The sequence below is a fragment of the Aythya marila genome (assembly GCF_965140915.1).
Source record: "Aythya marila genome assembly, chromosome: Z".
Lineage (NCBI taxonomy): Eukaryota > Metazoa > Chordata > Aves > Anseriformes > Anatidae > Aythya > Aythya marila.
This window is the reverse complement of record NC_139080.1, coordinates 61,870,170-61,884,243: the sequence shown is the minus strand read 5'-3', so window position 1 is coordinate 61,884,243 and position 14,074 is coordinate 61,870,170. Positions and strand designations below refer to the sequence as shown.

Here is a 14,074-nt window from a genome sequence, read left to right as displayed (position 1 = left end):
GCACAATGCAATTGCTCACCACCCGCTGACCGATGCCCAGCCTAACCCCGAGCAGTCCGGCCCCCTCCCCCCGGCTAGCCACCCCTATATATTGTTTAGCATGACGTCAGATGGTATGGAATACCCCTTTGGCTAGTTTGGGTCACCTGTCCTGGGTCTGTCCCCTCCCAGCTCTTACTGCACCCCCCAGCCTGCCCGTTGGCAGGACAGAGCAAAGGCTGAGATGTCCTTGGCTTAGTATAAGCACTGCTCTGCAACAATTAAAGCATCGGGGTGTTATCAGCACTCTTCTCATTCTAAGCCAAAACACAGCATTCCACCAGCTACTAGGAAGAAAATTAATTCTGTGCTAACTGAAACCAGGACAATATTTTCCCAAATAGACAACAGCTAGTGTCTCTCACCTGAATTCAGTGTTCACCTCCTTGTTCTTCCAAAATGTTGCCAATCAAACTTCCCAAACTGAAGAATGCCAGAGTGCAAGTGTTAAATTTGAAAACCAACAATTTCTGTGCTTTTCTTCTGGATCATGCTGGTGGATTAGATGGAGAATGGCAAAAGTGGATGGTACCACTAGGGAACATGATACAACATCATAATCCTTAGCACAGAACTGCTGCCAGATAAAACAAATTTCTTTTGTCTTATAGTATTAAGATTTGGGCCTTTTAATCACAGCGGCGCACTCAAAGAGCATGCTGGATCTAGACTAAAACTTCAAGTTACAGAAATATCATTTTTGAATAAACATGATGAAAATTTTAAAAATGTTATATTTCCCCTTTATGGACATGACTAAGAATTGTTTCTTCCTCAGCAAAAAAGCCTGAATGAGATCAGAACCACTGCTGTTTGCCAACCATAACTCAAATAACACATACGCCAGGACCAGATTCAGAAAACCATTCCCTAATACCAGTAAGGTATTAGGTTCATCAGGGAATGGGAAGATATTTGCAAGTATAAATGTCTCTTCTATTATAAAGGAAATCTTTTGTAAGATCATCTAAAGAGGTGGAAAATAGATATGATAGAAGATATATATATGTTATTAGAAGATATATATATATATAGTATATATATATTATTATATAAAGAGAGGACATAGATATTCTTCAATATCTACAATCATACATAAGATTCCTCGTCATATACACAGAATTCACAAATTTTGTTACTATTCTACACAGGTCTTTATCCTGTGATGCAATATATAGCCATCCCTGACATTGTCTTTGGTGGAATTTAACTTGATGAGATTTTGCTTTCTACAAAATTGAGTCCCAGGTTTCCTCCCTACTTGTCTCAATAAACTTACTACCTACGTGTGTATTGACAATATAACATAATATCCTTGTTCAAAATTTCAAATTTTGTAACATCTATACCTTGGTTAAGTTTCCTTTGTAGCTGGTGGCTCAAACCAAAATCCATCAGTCATCTGCATCTCAAATTTGGACTAACTCAATGATTGCACAAAAAATATGAAACCTTTCCTTCCTCATTCTTCTAACGTTCACTTGCAAAAAGGTTACTTAAATGTTCACTTGACGCTAAAATCCCGAGATATTTTAATCAAGTCCCCTGGGTCTTAACACTCTTTAAAGATCTGATTTCCTAGTTTGCTCTAAGCTCTAGTTGTGAGACACACCAGTTACTCAGCGTTAGTAAAATGAAATTGCAAGCTGCATGTTCATTTTTGGTTCTTAACTACTATCATACAGGATAGGTCAGGTGAAAGTTCATTGAAATAAATAGTAACCTTTGATCTAGATTTTTCCACTCAAAGCTGCAAATGTATGAGTGCCCTCAGCTGCCGCAGTCATAGATGAGAATTCAGCACATGCCCTGTGAATTTACCTGACAAGGAATGGAATAGAACTGCAGGCATACAACAAGCTTGAAGTGGCAGAAAACTGAAATAAAAAATAGAAACATACAGGGGGTACCAAAGATAGCTTCATGAAAATGTTCCTATCTAGACAGGATAATGGCCAGTCAGAAGAAAACAACCTATTATAAAATGTGATGGGAAATTAACTTAGATTCTGCTGGATGAGTTCAAAATTACATATAAAAGGTATGCTTGTAACTACCCTAATTACAAAAAGAAAATTGTTAAAAATTATTTTAACATTCAAAAATAATGAAAGAAGTAATTTAACCCTCAAGCAGAAACCTATCACTTTGACACTAATAAAAAGTAGGCAAGAAGGAATATGGTTTATTTTTAGTGACAAATATAAAGTACTGAAAGTACACATTCAAAAAAAAAAAAAGTGTAATTTTGTTAAGTTTCATCAGCTAAGTACAATATATTTTACAATGAAAATGCTTAAATGTCTTCTTCTGACTTATATTTCAAAGATGCTCTGAATTCCCTAACATCAGTAGCTCATTCTGCAAGTCAGGTAGTTGAAGACCTGGCCTCAGGACATCTGTGTGCAAAAATTCACTTATGACACAAAACAGAAAAGCTGCCACCAGAATAAGCATGCAGGAAAACCATTCTGTATTCAGCTCATACTCTGAGAAGGAGAGGAAGGACAATGGTGTGCAAAGAGAAAGAAAGTCCCCATATGCATCTTCACTCAGCAATGTGATTCACACTGTTCTGAAATGTTGGATAGCAGCAACACCTCCCCAAACAGCACAGCAAAAGAGTTAAGGGGATGAACACTGGCTTGCCCTAGTTTCATAAAGGTCTTTTATCTTATGAAAGAGGCTGTCTTCTGGCTTGAAGAACAGGGGAAGTATAACTGAAAAGGTGAAGGTGTGGCAGAGTGGAAAAAAATTCTTCCCACCAATACAGTCATGGGCCTTGAAAACTGGATCAGATATGTAACCACCAGCATACAGAGAAACTGTGGAAAAGGCAAAATGAACACTTTAGTATTTGGGCAAAATTGATAATATTGTTTTTGTTGCTTCCCCTGTTCTTGGGAAAACAGATAACTGATACCTTTATGCTGGTTTGCGACCTGGAAGATTAAGATTCATTTTCTGCGTGCTGGTCTGACTGCCTGCATAATTCTTGGTATGCCAGTTAGAGACAGGCTTTCAGGTATTCAGGTACTGCAAGAAGCAAATAAGCTTAGAAGCTTTGGGGTTTAATTTAATTTAATTTAATTTATTATTATTATTTTTTTAACAGTATAACTCTATTGGATTTAACAATTTCAAAAGGAACTAAATAAAAATGTTTAAGTGCTTTTAAAATCCCACTACCCTTGATTAAATGCTTTCAAAGTGTCTCTGAAAGACCTTTGTTAAATGAAGAGATAATACCTCCTTGTGTCAATGATACACTGTGAGGACAGATCTATTACTACAGTATTACAGTAGCCCTTAACTAGGGATGTATAAAACAAGCACACTACTTTGAGACAGTTTAGCAAAGTGATGTCTAAATGCTTCTCTTGCTAGAAGCAATTTCTTTAAATTGCGGAGGCCAAAATGCTTAACTGGTGTCAGCACGGTATTACTTGACATGGTCTGTTGAGAAGACTGTGTAATTATCTGTTTTGGAGAATGACCAACTGATATATATTCTTTTATTTGGGAAAGATTACTCTTCTGCAGCAGTATTTTCCAGACAGATCCTAACGGTAACTCCAGTTCTGCTCACAAACACCATTCTGCCATGTTTTCAGTCCAGTCTAGCACAGTATCTCAGTTGGGCTGCAAAGATCCCAGTTTGGGAACAGCCACTTCCACATCTTTCATAGCTTTGGCATGGATATTGAGTGCCAGGTGTAAAAGCAAAAATCAATACAAACTTTCTAACCAGGGATCTAGTACCACAATCTATAAAATCTAAACTTGAGCTAGTGCATGCTCATGTAAAGTCCAGCTTTTTGGCTTTTGTACATTTCTGTTCCATTAATTTTAACCAAGCTAATACAGTTCATACAAGCTGGAGATCTTCATCTTCTTCCTGCCTTTTAAAATAAAGAGCTGAAATGTCTTCTGAACCATCTTTCAGAAAAACATAACCACATTTTTGCAAAAAAAGATGGATAAATAATGGAGAACCAACCTAACTGGGGCACTCCCACTGAAAGAAAAAGTCAGAAAAAAAATAATAATCTGACCTAATTTTAAGAACACAAACAGATTATGTTGTGCACTAAACTTAAATATATAATTTAGACTACACATTAACTTCTTCTCACTACTAGGTACCTTCCACAGACGTCAGCCATCACCCCAGTCCTATCCTGGGGAGCACCTCTGAGACACTACATCTCCTCCAACAATCTGTACAATTCCTGCTCTACACTGCCATCCACCTCTCTTTTGCATGTTTCTTTTCAGTTTTTTTTTTTTGTTTGTTTGTTTGTTTGTTTGTTTGAAGAGTCCCACACTCTAGGAATACAGACAAAGTCAGTCACATCCCATCCGCATTATTTGCACACTGCTGAGTGATTATGTCTGCTTCAAGATCTTTGCAGTCTTTCTGCTACCTGACTGCTTCACCCCAAGCATCTGCTACAGGCAACCACAAAATGCCACAACCCAAAATACCTGCAGCTGACCCTGAATTTGGACTGTCAGGCACATCCTTACTAACATCTTATTATCACAAGTTAAAATAGCCTCCATATTTCTATTTATCTGAAATCCTCTGAATATCCCAACTGGACTGTTTCTTCATGTCCAGCATGGTCCCTGTCATCTGCCCTGGAAGCCATCAGTGCTAGTATATAGACTAGAAAGTCAAGAAATTAATTTCTTAGTTATTTCCCAGCATCTGATTGCTGGTTTGATGAACATACAGTGTGAGATCATATGGGAGATTACAAGTGACAAAGAAAAAGAGATAGTGTGCAGAAATACTGTATGCAGCCATTAGAAGCCATCATCTTCTTTGCTCAAAAATCTTACTACCTTCCTCTAGGTGGCAGAATATGAAATAGTTGTGCAAAAATTCAAATTCTTGAAAACCATACAAAATACAGAGGTAAAAGCTAGACAATCTACTAGGCCCATGCTTTATTCTGCCCTCTCTCAGTACTACTGTCATTTTGTGTATATGCAATCTGAAGAACAGTGAGAATTAATTTTTGGTTGGGCATGTTTTAAACTATGCTGTCTACCTTCCTTATAGTCCACACTTTCTTGTGACGAGTCTTGTTTATCGCTTCTGCATAACATCAGAAACTGTGATGGGTCACCTTCAGGCAACGACTGGAAATGAAGCATAGCTATTTTCATGACAATCTTCTGCAGGAATCTCTCATTCAAATTCCTATAACTTTTTACACCATCTAAAATGATTAGTCAATCTATTATCCTTTTAACTTGAGGGAAAAGTAATGCACTCTCTTTAAGGTTCCAAGCAAAAAAAAAAAAAAAAAAAAAAGCCACACAAGTGCCAGTGATTACAAATTACTTTTAGGGCTAAAATGATCGGGTTTTGAGACTGGACAAAGTATGTACGTCACTAGAATAGATGACAGAGTATTAAACGTATTGCTGACTGCCATTCTATGCCACTTTTTACCCTTAAAAGTGCCACAACCTTAAAAAAAAGATCAATACAAAAATAATTACAGGAAGGAAGTTGTGTGCGTTACCTCCAGTGAATTTTTCTGTTTCTTTCATACCTAAGTATTTATTGAGCCATTACAGGTGAAAAATTAGATGTTAAGCATATAAGGCTAGATAATACTCACAGCAACTGCCTCCAGGATTTGTTTAACAGCATCAGCAGCATCTCGTTCACTGTAATAACCCTTTTCCACAATCCTACAGGAAAAGCAATGAAAGAAATTGCATTCAGGATTATGCATCAAGGTAAATAAACTATGCAGTCAAAAGCTTCTTTTGAAAAATGAGCTAGACAACAATCAAATTTGAATACTCCTGGGAGTCTGGAGTGCCCTCTAAAGCATAGAAAACAGCCCTTTTGCAATTCAGGTTACTTTGATTCCAGCTAAATGAGAAGCTGAAGTTGAGATATCAACTCAGCAAGAAGAAATAATACATACATATACAGCTGAAAGAGTTTGGAATTTTCTAAAACTCATGGAATCTGAATTGCTCTCATATAAAACTAAGCATCCTTCAAGAACTGCTTCTTCAGATTTACATTTCTCTCTGTACCTCCTTTGTTTATTTATTTTAAAAAAAGCATCATACCCTGTCAACACAGATCTGAACTGTATAGAAGAAAGGGTTGGTGTCAAAATCTACCAAATTTAAATTATCCACTCAGTATCACAGCCTGAACAATTGTCTTTCGTACCTAATCTGCAGGAAATCAGGACACTGTTGTGGAAAAAAAAAGCAGTTTCATTAAAACTTAAACTATTTTTTTCTTCTTAATGTAAACTGCCAGTATACTATATTTATTTTGTACAAATTACATGCAATACTGTGTTTGTACACATGCTGACCACATGTAGTTTTTGATGAGTTCAACTACTATGTGTTCTGAACATCCTGAAAAATCTCCTCTGCCCCCTGCCTTTGCTTTTACATCAAGTCACTTACAGAAAAACAAACAAAACCCCAACTTTCTTCTTTAATAATGTTATCTCCCTGCAGTATGGGTTAATGCCATTTTCTGGGCTGCCCTGCTAAAGCCCTGCTGCGTTACTGCATGCTTCACTTTTGGAAGAACATGGGCCTGAGTGCTGACTCGGGATTTTCATCACATGTTCTGCAATAATTGGAATTGACATTACGGAATAAAGCACAACATGAATGCACGGTTCATTTCAACAGCAGGAGAACCAGATTTGCACAGGGACATGTAAGAAATTAATAAAAGAAGAACATATCACTAACACTCATTAATGGCCCATAATAATGGTTTGGCAAGAAACCCAACAGTCTTTTTACCTTCATATTTAACTACACACATTATTTTTGAACCAGAATAATTCTCCCTCAAAGAATTTGACCTAAAAGGTTAAATCTTTGACCTGAAGTTTTGATTTTTCACCATATTCAGTTTTTGAAGCCCAAGAAAACATAGATAATGTCTAGAAATTGAACCTGTGCTGCCTAGTCATGTATTTCATCAAGTGATCTGCAAGCATACAAACTAATATTAGAATACAATGCTCAAAGAACCTCAAGAATCTGGAGAGGAACAAGCCTAAAAAGTCTGAAGTCAAGAGTTATTGGAAAGACCTCCTGCCTCAGGGTCCAGGACTGGATTCTGCTTATACCAAGAACAGTATCCTCCTTTCTCCCTACTCATCCCACCCTTTTCTCTTAGACAAGAAGTTTTAAAGTATGCAATCAAATGCCACATTACATTTGAAAGCACAATTCTTCTTTGCTACCTCAGGCGCTCTGGATTATCCCTGTCTGGTAGGTTACACTGAGAGAACCAAGCCTAGTGACCCTTTTGCCTGGGTCTTTGTTACCCTGTAGTGTCTTGGCTTCCTCCTTCTTTTGAATTTAGTATTTATTAATCTATATGAAAAGTATTTAGGTTTAGCCAGCAATTTCCTGTCTTCAGCATTTGAAAGCATTTCTGAGAACACTGACTTCACTCCCATCCCTCCATCCCTCTTCCCTGCTAGTGTTTTGGGTGCTAACCTGCTCCTCCCACCATACCACAACAAACATGTTAAAAACACTGCCCTTGTCTTTCAGGATTTAACGTATTAAAGACATTCACAACATAATAATTTTATTAAGCTTACAATCTTTAGTAAGGCATGGCAGACAGCAACAACATTTCAAAGTTGGTAACGAGGTAATGAAACCAGAAAGCCTGTGCTTCCCTGCTGCCACTTTTGTGATCACATTGCTCCTGCTAATGACCAGGTTCTTGAGGCTTGGCAGCGGGAGTGTCCCACTGCTGGTAGGTCCTTGCAGCTACAGCAGAGGGGCTGTGCTAGTTTGACCCCCTGCTTCCAAATTGCCATAGCTTTTAGAATATATTCCACAAAGCGCTGTAGGGAAAAAAACAAACAAACAAAAAACAAACAAACAAGCGAACAAAAAGCATGGGGTCTATGGATGTGCTGCACACCAGCTGAGCTGCTGGAAGCTCTCAGGGTTTAGTTGCAATTCCGGTCATGCATACATCCCCTGGGAAAGGGACACCCTGCTCATGCTGGAGTCAACACAATCCAATAGCTGCAAGATCACCTTGTGTATCTCAGCTTGGACATGGTCCAGGCAGGAGGCAGACAGTTTTAAGGTTGCACCAGGATTTGAAATACTCAGATTTTCCAACATAGGTGTTTACAATCAGAGAAATACATGGCAATTCAGTTACAGTTCAATATACCTTTCTCCATCTAACAAATGCCTGATTTTCTGATTTTATGGTCTATAGTCCAGTATTTGCTCTATTCTTTCTTTTTCAAACAGATAAAGGTAAGAATTTAAAAAAAAAAAAAAAAAGTTAAATGGAGCCACGCAGCCTTTTTTTTTTTTTTTTTCCTCCAATCATCACAATCACAGAAATATTAAAGCTCCTGTCTTCCTGTCAATTCCCAGCAAATGCTGAAAATGCAGCTACCAATTGCCTGTCTCCTGGAAACACGGGAGATCAAAGAGATGCTCAGGACGGGCACCCTGACCAGCACATGTAGATCAGAACTCCCTGCCTCACACAACTATGTATCAGTATTGATAGGATATTGTTTCCATTATTTACATTTAAACACTCAATGGAAGAAGCACACAGATGCTGAAGATGAAGACACTGTGAATTTACAATTTACAGTAAATGGATGTAATGAATCATGGGCCCATATTTCAGGGGAGCAATTCAAGACAACTGTAAAATTATTGTGCAATGCGCATGGCTCGCCAGCTGAAGTTACATGTGAGTAACATGCACTGGCAAGCCAATTACACCTCATGTCACATGCAGTTATCTTACTCATTTTTCAGAAGTCTAGAGCCCAGAGAGATTGAGAATACAAACCTTACTCTTAATTAATGATAATCCAGCAAGTAGAAAGCCTAGTCTTCTGTAACAGCAGTAAATGAAATAAGACATACTTATTCATACTACAGATGAAAATTTATTTTTAAGGGTATTCTGCTTTAAAACTGAAACCAGCTCTTAGGCAGTAAGGAATAGTACTGAAAGAAGACTCCTGTAGTTTAGGTCTGTTAATAAAGCTGGGGTATCATCTGCATATCTATTTTTTGCATCCTCCTTGTGATAAGTTTACATAAGACAAAGGGTAGGTGTGCCAGTTTGCTACCTGAGACTAGTGAAGCTTCTTTACAAGGATTTTTCAGTTTCAGCTGGCAGCTTAACACTGACTCATTGCCCTTTTTTTTCTGTAAAGGGAAGGAAACTTGCAGGAATGACTTATTTTTTTATTATGGAAATTAAACAATTATTTATACCTAGCTTACAGAATGATCTTTAAGAAATGCCTAGATGAAAAAAAAATAAAAAAAATCAAGCCTTCACTGAGAGGACAGAAAAACAAGAGTGGTAATGGTAAGGAACTAACTAAATCCTGTCTTTGATATGCAAATGAAAGAGCCTGGTAGGCCAGAAGAGTGTTTGAGAGAAAAACTGGTAGGAAGGCAGAAGGGAATGGGAAAGAATGGATACAGAAATCCCATGTTAAGAGTCAAAGAAAAATTGGGTTGTAAGAACACTAAATTTGCTGGCACAAACATTCAGCAAATTCAAGACAGAACTTCACATCAATAATGACTTTCTAGAGCAAGCAAAAATATCATACTAATGCTATAGACAATTTATATTCCCATACCTACCTGTATAGAACCACATCCATGCCTGTACATACAGATTTAATGAAATATGCCAATTCAGTTGTTTACACTTGTACCTGGCCAGACACACCTAACAGAGTATATACTGATGGACATCAAGCTGCAAGTCTCCTAAAATGCCACCTGGTTTAACCTTACCTTTCCAAGCACAAATGAATGAATTTGAAACAAAACCTACTCCTGCTATAAGGAGAAGCATTTCCCAAATGCATCTCCCCTGCTCTCCTGTATGGTAGCTAGGGATGCCAGTGCTCAGCTAAAGAACAAAACCATCCATAGTGGCACACTGCCCCACAAATCAAAAGGTAGCCCGGGGAAAGGCTGCAACTTTTCTCCTGTGATTAACACTCTTGTCTATGCAGCAGGCAGATGAAATCTGGCAGCTTCCACATGGTCATTAAAAATGCATACTGAAATGTTTAATAACTTGCAGTATCACTTGCCAGATCCCACCTGGCCTTGGTAACGTTTCTGTTCATTCTGAGTACTGTGAGGCTTCTGACAATATCCTTTAGTTTTCCAGGCACTTTGCAGTGTAGCCTCTGGACATCTATACTGTTGCTCTACTATGGAAGTGTGAAGCATCCTTTGCTTCTTATAATGTTTTCATTATGTACATCTTCATCAGAGTCTATATCAGCATTGGCATAAAGTCCTACAGATGTTCATCCCACAACTGCAGCCTGCAGTATAATTTGGAAGGACCATACACTGCATTTTACTCTTGTTGGGACCTTCTCCTTATGACTTGCTACTTAACATTCATATGAAGCCACTGAAATCAATAGGGTATCACTGCAAAAAAATGTGGCCACACTTGCTCTGCAGAAACTGTATTACTCATGTGGAAAACAATAAAAGCAGGAATGCAGTCCTGTTAAACTAAACACATTTGATCTAAAAATCAATGAGGAAAGAGATGGGGAATCCCAACATGTCATTTCAGAATCCATTTTTAGAGATGTATTAAAATTATATTGACATACAATTGTGCAGTTGACACATGTACACGTGTCTGGTAGATGTATCTGGGGATTGATGACAAGCATTTTAGGCAACAAGTGGGAACAACCAATCCCCTACTAAAGCAAGCAAGTCAACATTTTATCACAGAAGGACCAAGTCAACTGCTGCCCCTCCATCGAGGTCCTGGCCAGGCATGAGGAGGGGCTGGGTGTCCATCCCTGTCCATTCAGTACAGTCCTGGCATCACTCCAAGCCCTGAACAGCAGCAGGTGCTATAACTTGTGCCAGGATGTGGAAGAAGCAATACAGTAGAGGAAACAAAATACACTAGAAAAGGTTACTGCACCAGCTCCCTCACCCAAAGACTAAAAATCTATTGGGAAAGTTTTGCTTTTCTTGGGAAGGGAAATCCCGTGCAAAGAGCATCTCTGCATTTTTAAACAAAAACTGTTCCTGTGATTCCTTGTGACCAAGTAAATCTTACCCACTTTAATAAACTGACCTGTTCCTCCTCCACTCTCTACATTGACTCGTTTTCCTATTCTTAGTTTTAATTCCCTTCCTACCTACACAACCCACCCTACACATCCTCTAGTGTAGCCTGAAAGCTGAGCATGGAAAGTCTGTTTCTTGCTTCCTTTACTTCAGATTGATAAATTAAGTTAATTATTATGCAAATCAGTCTAAACAGTTACTCAAAAATTTGCAATTTCTAGCCATCATTTAATATTGTTGCTATAAATAATATTTCTCCACACAGTGGAATTGGATATATTTCAGTATTAAATAGATCGAGAAACATACAATTCAGCTTGCAAAAGGCCTCCTGAATATATTTAGTTGTCCTAAAGAGTAAAATCTCACGTCTACTCTATACTACCTTACCAGCTTCCAATATAATTTCTCTTTATTTCTTCATGCTAAGTTCATATTTGATATATATATATATTTTTTTGATTATTCTTTATAAATACCACAATGTCAGAAAAATAAACACTATTCTCAGGATCACTTTCATTCTGTCTCTGGCTGAGTTTTATCTTAAACTTTCACAACACATTATGAGTGGTCTTCATCCCATTACATCACGTACAGTATAAATGAGACACTAGCCTATAAAAATACAAGATCTGTTTCAAGGGCAGTATGTTCTAAACCATTTTAAAAATATTTGCTTTTATATAATCAATGTTCATTTATCTAAAATACTTTAGTTGCCATGGAGCTTTTCTCTGTATATATTCACTTAATTCTTATGCAAAGGTAATTCTAAAATGAAATTGGAATTCTACAAAGTAAAATAAGACTGAAAATTAGTCAGAAATGGGAAAAAAATGACATCACTTTATTCAAAAGCAAAAAAAAAAAAAAAAAGGTTTCCATGAAGATCACCTTCTCAATGAGTGACTCATAGATATATTGGCTTGTACATGTACCTAGGTGGTTTCAATTCCTTGTTGCTTTAATGTATTTGTTTAGTTAAAATGTAAGCCTTTCTTTGACTATTTATGTATTTTCCTTAATGCAGCACTGAAAAGTAATAAATATAAATACCACAGCTCTGATTATGTTATCTGATTTTCCATTGTTTTATGAACATTCTCATAATTCCTCACAGAATAGCTGTACATCACTAATGACTCAAACTGTCTGCCCTTAATCTGAAAAAAGATAATGGGATATACAGAATTAGCTTTGGATCTGTCTACAGGTCAATCAAAGAAGACATTTTTTGTTCAACAGCTTGTTTAGAAATGAAATGTTGCACTACAATCATTTAGGAAATCCATTTTTCCTCCATCATTGTAATGATAAGTGGTAGTTTCTGAAAAGCATGGCATGCAGGAGAATTTAAGGAAAGATTCCATATTTCTTATAATTTGTACTGATGCTTGTTTTCCCCACTTTTAATTCTTTCTACTTCCTACTGAGCATTTCTACAGAACCCACAGAACCAAAAAAAAAAAAAAAGAAGCCCAAAAAACACCCTCTTAGCTAAAACAGGATTTAACCATTAAAAGCCTGGATAATATAAAAGTATAGCCACATCTTCAGAAGGAGCCATTGTTCAGCCATCTTCACTGAAATTAGTAAGAACAGTTCAGTCCATCATTTTTAAAAACATAGGTTCATCTTTCAGAGTTTAATTTCAGTTTAATCATCTTTTTGATGGTTCAAGACATTTTTAATAGTTTTTAATGGCTGAAAGATACTGCCCAAGCTCAGCTAAATAACCTCATTTCAGCCCTCCATGTTAAAAAAGCACCGCTGTAGCTGTCCTGTCCACATTGCACTACAGCTCCCTCTGGCATACTGTTACCTTCCCCAAAAGACTGAAGCACATGGCCATTAAATTCTGAAGATGAATACGGCATACATAATATAAAATGTACATATATCCCTTTATGTCACAGTGCATAAGAACATTTGTATAATCAGTTCAGGAGTATTTAAGGTTCACCTTCTTCAGTCCATCAGTGGTTTTGGCACCTCTTAAGAGTGCATGGATGTTGTAATATGTTCCTTACTCCAGCAGTTAAGCTTCAACATTGAACTGAGAAGTACATTAGCTGAAAAGAATTTACTTTTCAGGTTTTCATTGTACGATCAACTTGTCATTTAGGACAAGAATTTTGGTGCCCTGAATATTTAGGATAACTGTACTTCTTCCTGAAATATTTGGCTTCCCATTGTACTCTTGTCATAAAATAATTAGAAAAATCAATGAGAAATAAAATGTACGAAACAGTCATATCCTAACTGTTTTTATAGTTTAAGGAAAGATCTTTAATCAAGGCACAGGAGAAACAATGTTAGCTCTTGGGTCTGTCAGACACTTCCTGTAAACATTATAGTCTACAGTTACAGAGTCTGTAGGTATATACTTAACCTTGTCACCTGCACAGAGCTGTTAAGAACTCTGCATTTCAAACAAATTTGAAAGCTAATTTTGTAGATAATTGAGGAAATCAGCAAGGACTTGATCCTATTTCTTTTTAAATTAACAGAGGCGTATGTCTATCTTCCCTAGCATTCAGGACATGTCTACATAATATGTCTACTTTTTTTTTTTTTTTTTCCTCAGTCTTCACCAGCAAGAGTTTCAGCCACATAGCCCAGGCCCCAGAAGGCAAGGGCAGAGACTGGAAGAATGAAGAAGCACCCACAGTAGGAGAAGAACAAGTCTGAGACCAGCTAAGGAACCTGAAGGAGCATGGGACCTTATGAGATACACCTATGGGTCCTGAGGAAACTGGTGGATTAAGTTGCTAAACCACTGCCCACCATATTTTAGAAGTGGTGGATGTCTGGTGAAGTTCCCACTGACTGTAAGAGGGGAAACATAAAACCCTAATTTTTAAAAATGGAAAAA

At 37.3% G+C, this 14,074-nt stretch overlaps 1 protein-coding gene across 1 annotated transcript in view; it reads right to left on the bottom strand.

Annotated features, from left to right (window-relative positions):
• The window catches only part of CAMK4 (calcium/calmodulin dependent protein kinase IV), a 162,956-nt gene that overhangs the window by 53,608 nt on the left and 95,274 nt on the right, over nucleotides 1–14,074 (bottom strand). Inside the window, exon 5 of the mRNA XM_082784144.1 lies at nucleotides 5,679–5,751. Coding sequence (XP_082640270.1) covers nucleotides 5,679–5,751 — 73 coding nt within the window. The remainder of the gene's footprint in view (nucleotides 1–5,678; nucleotides 5,752–14,074) is intronic.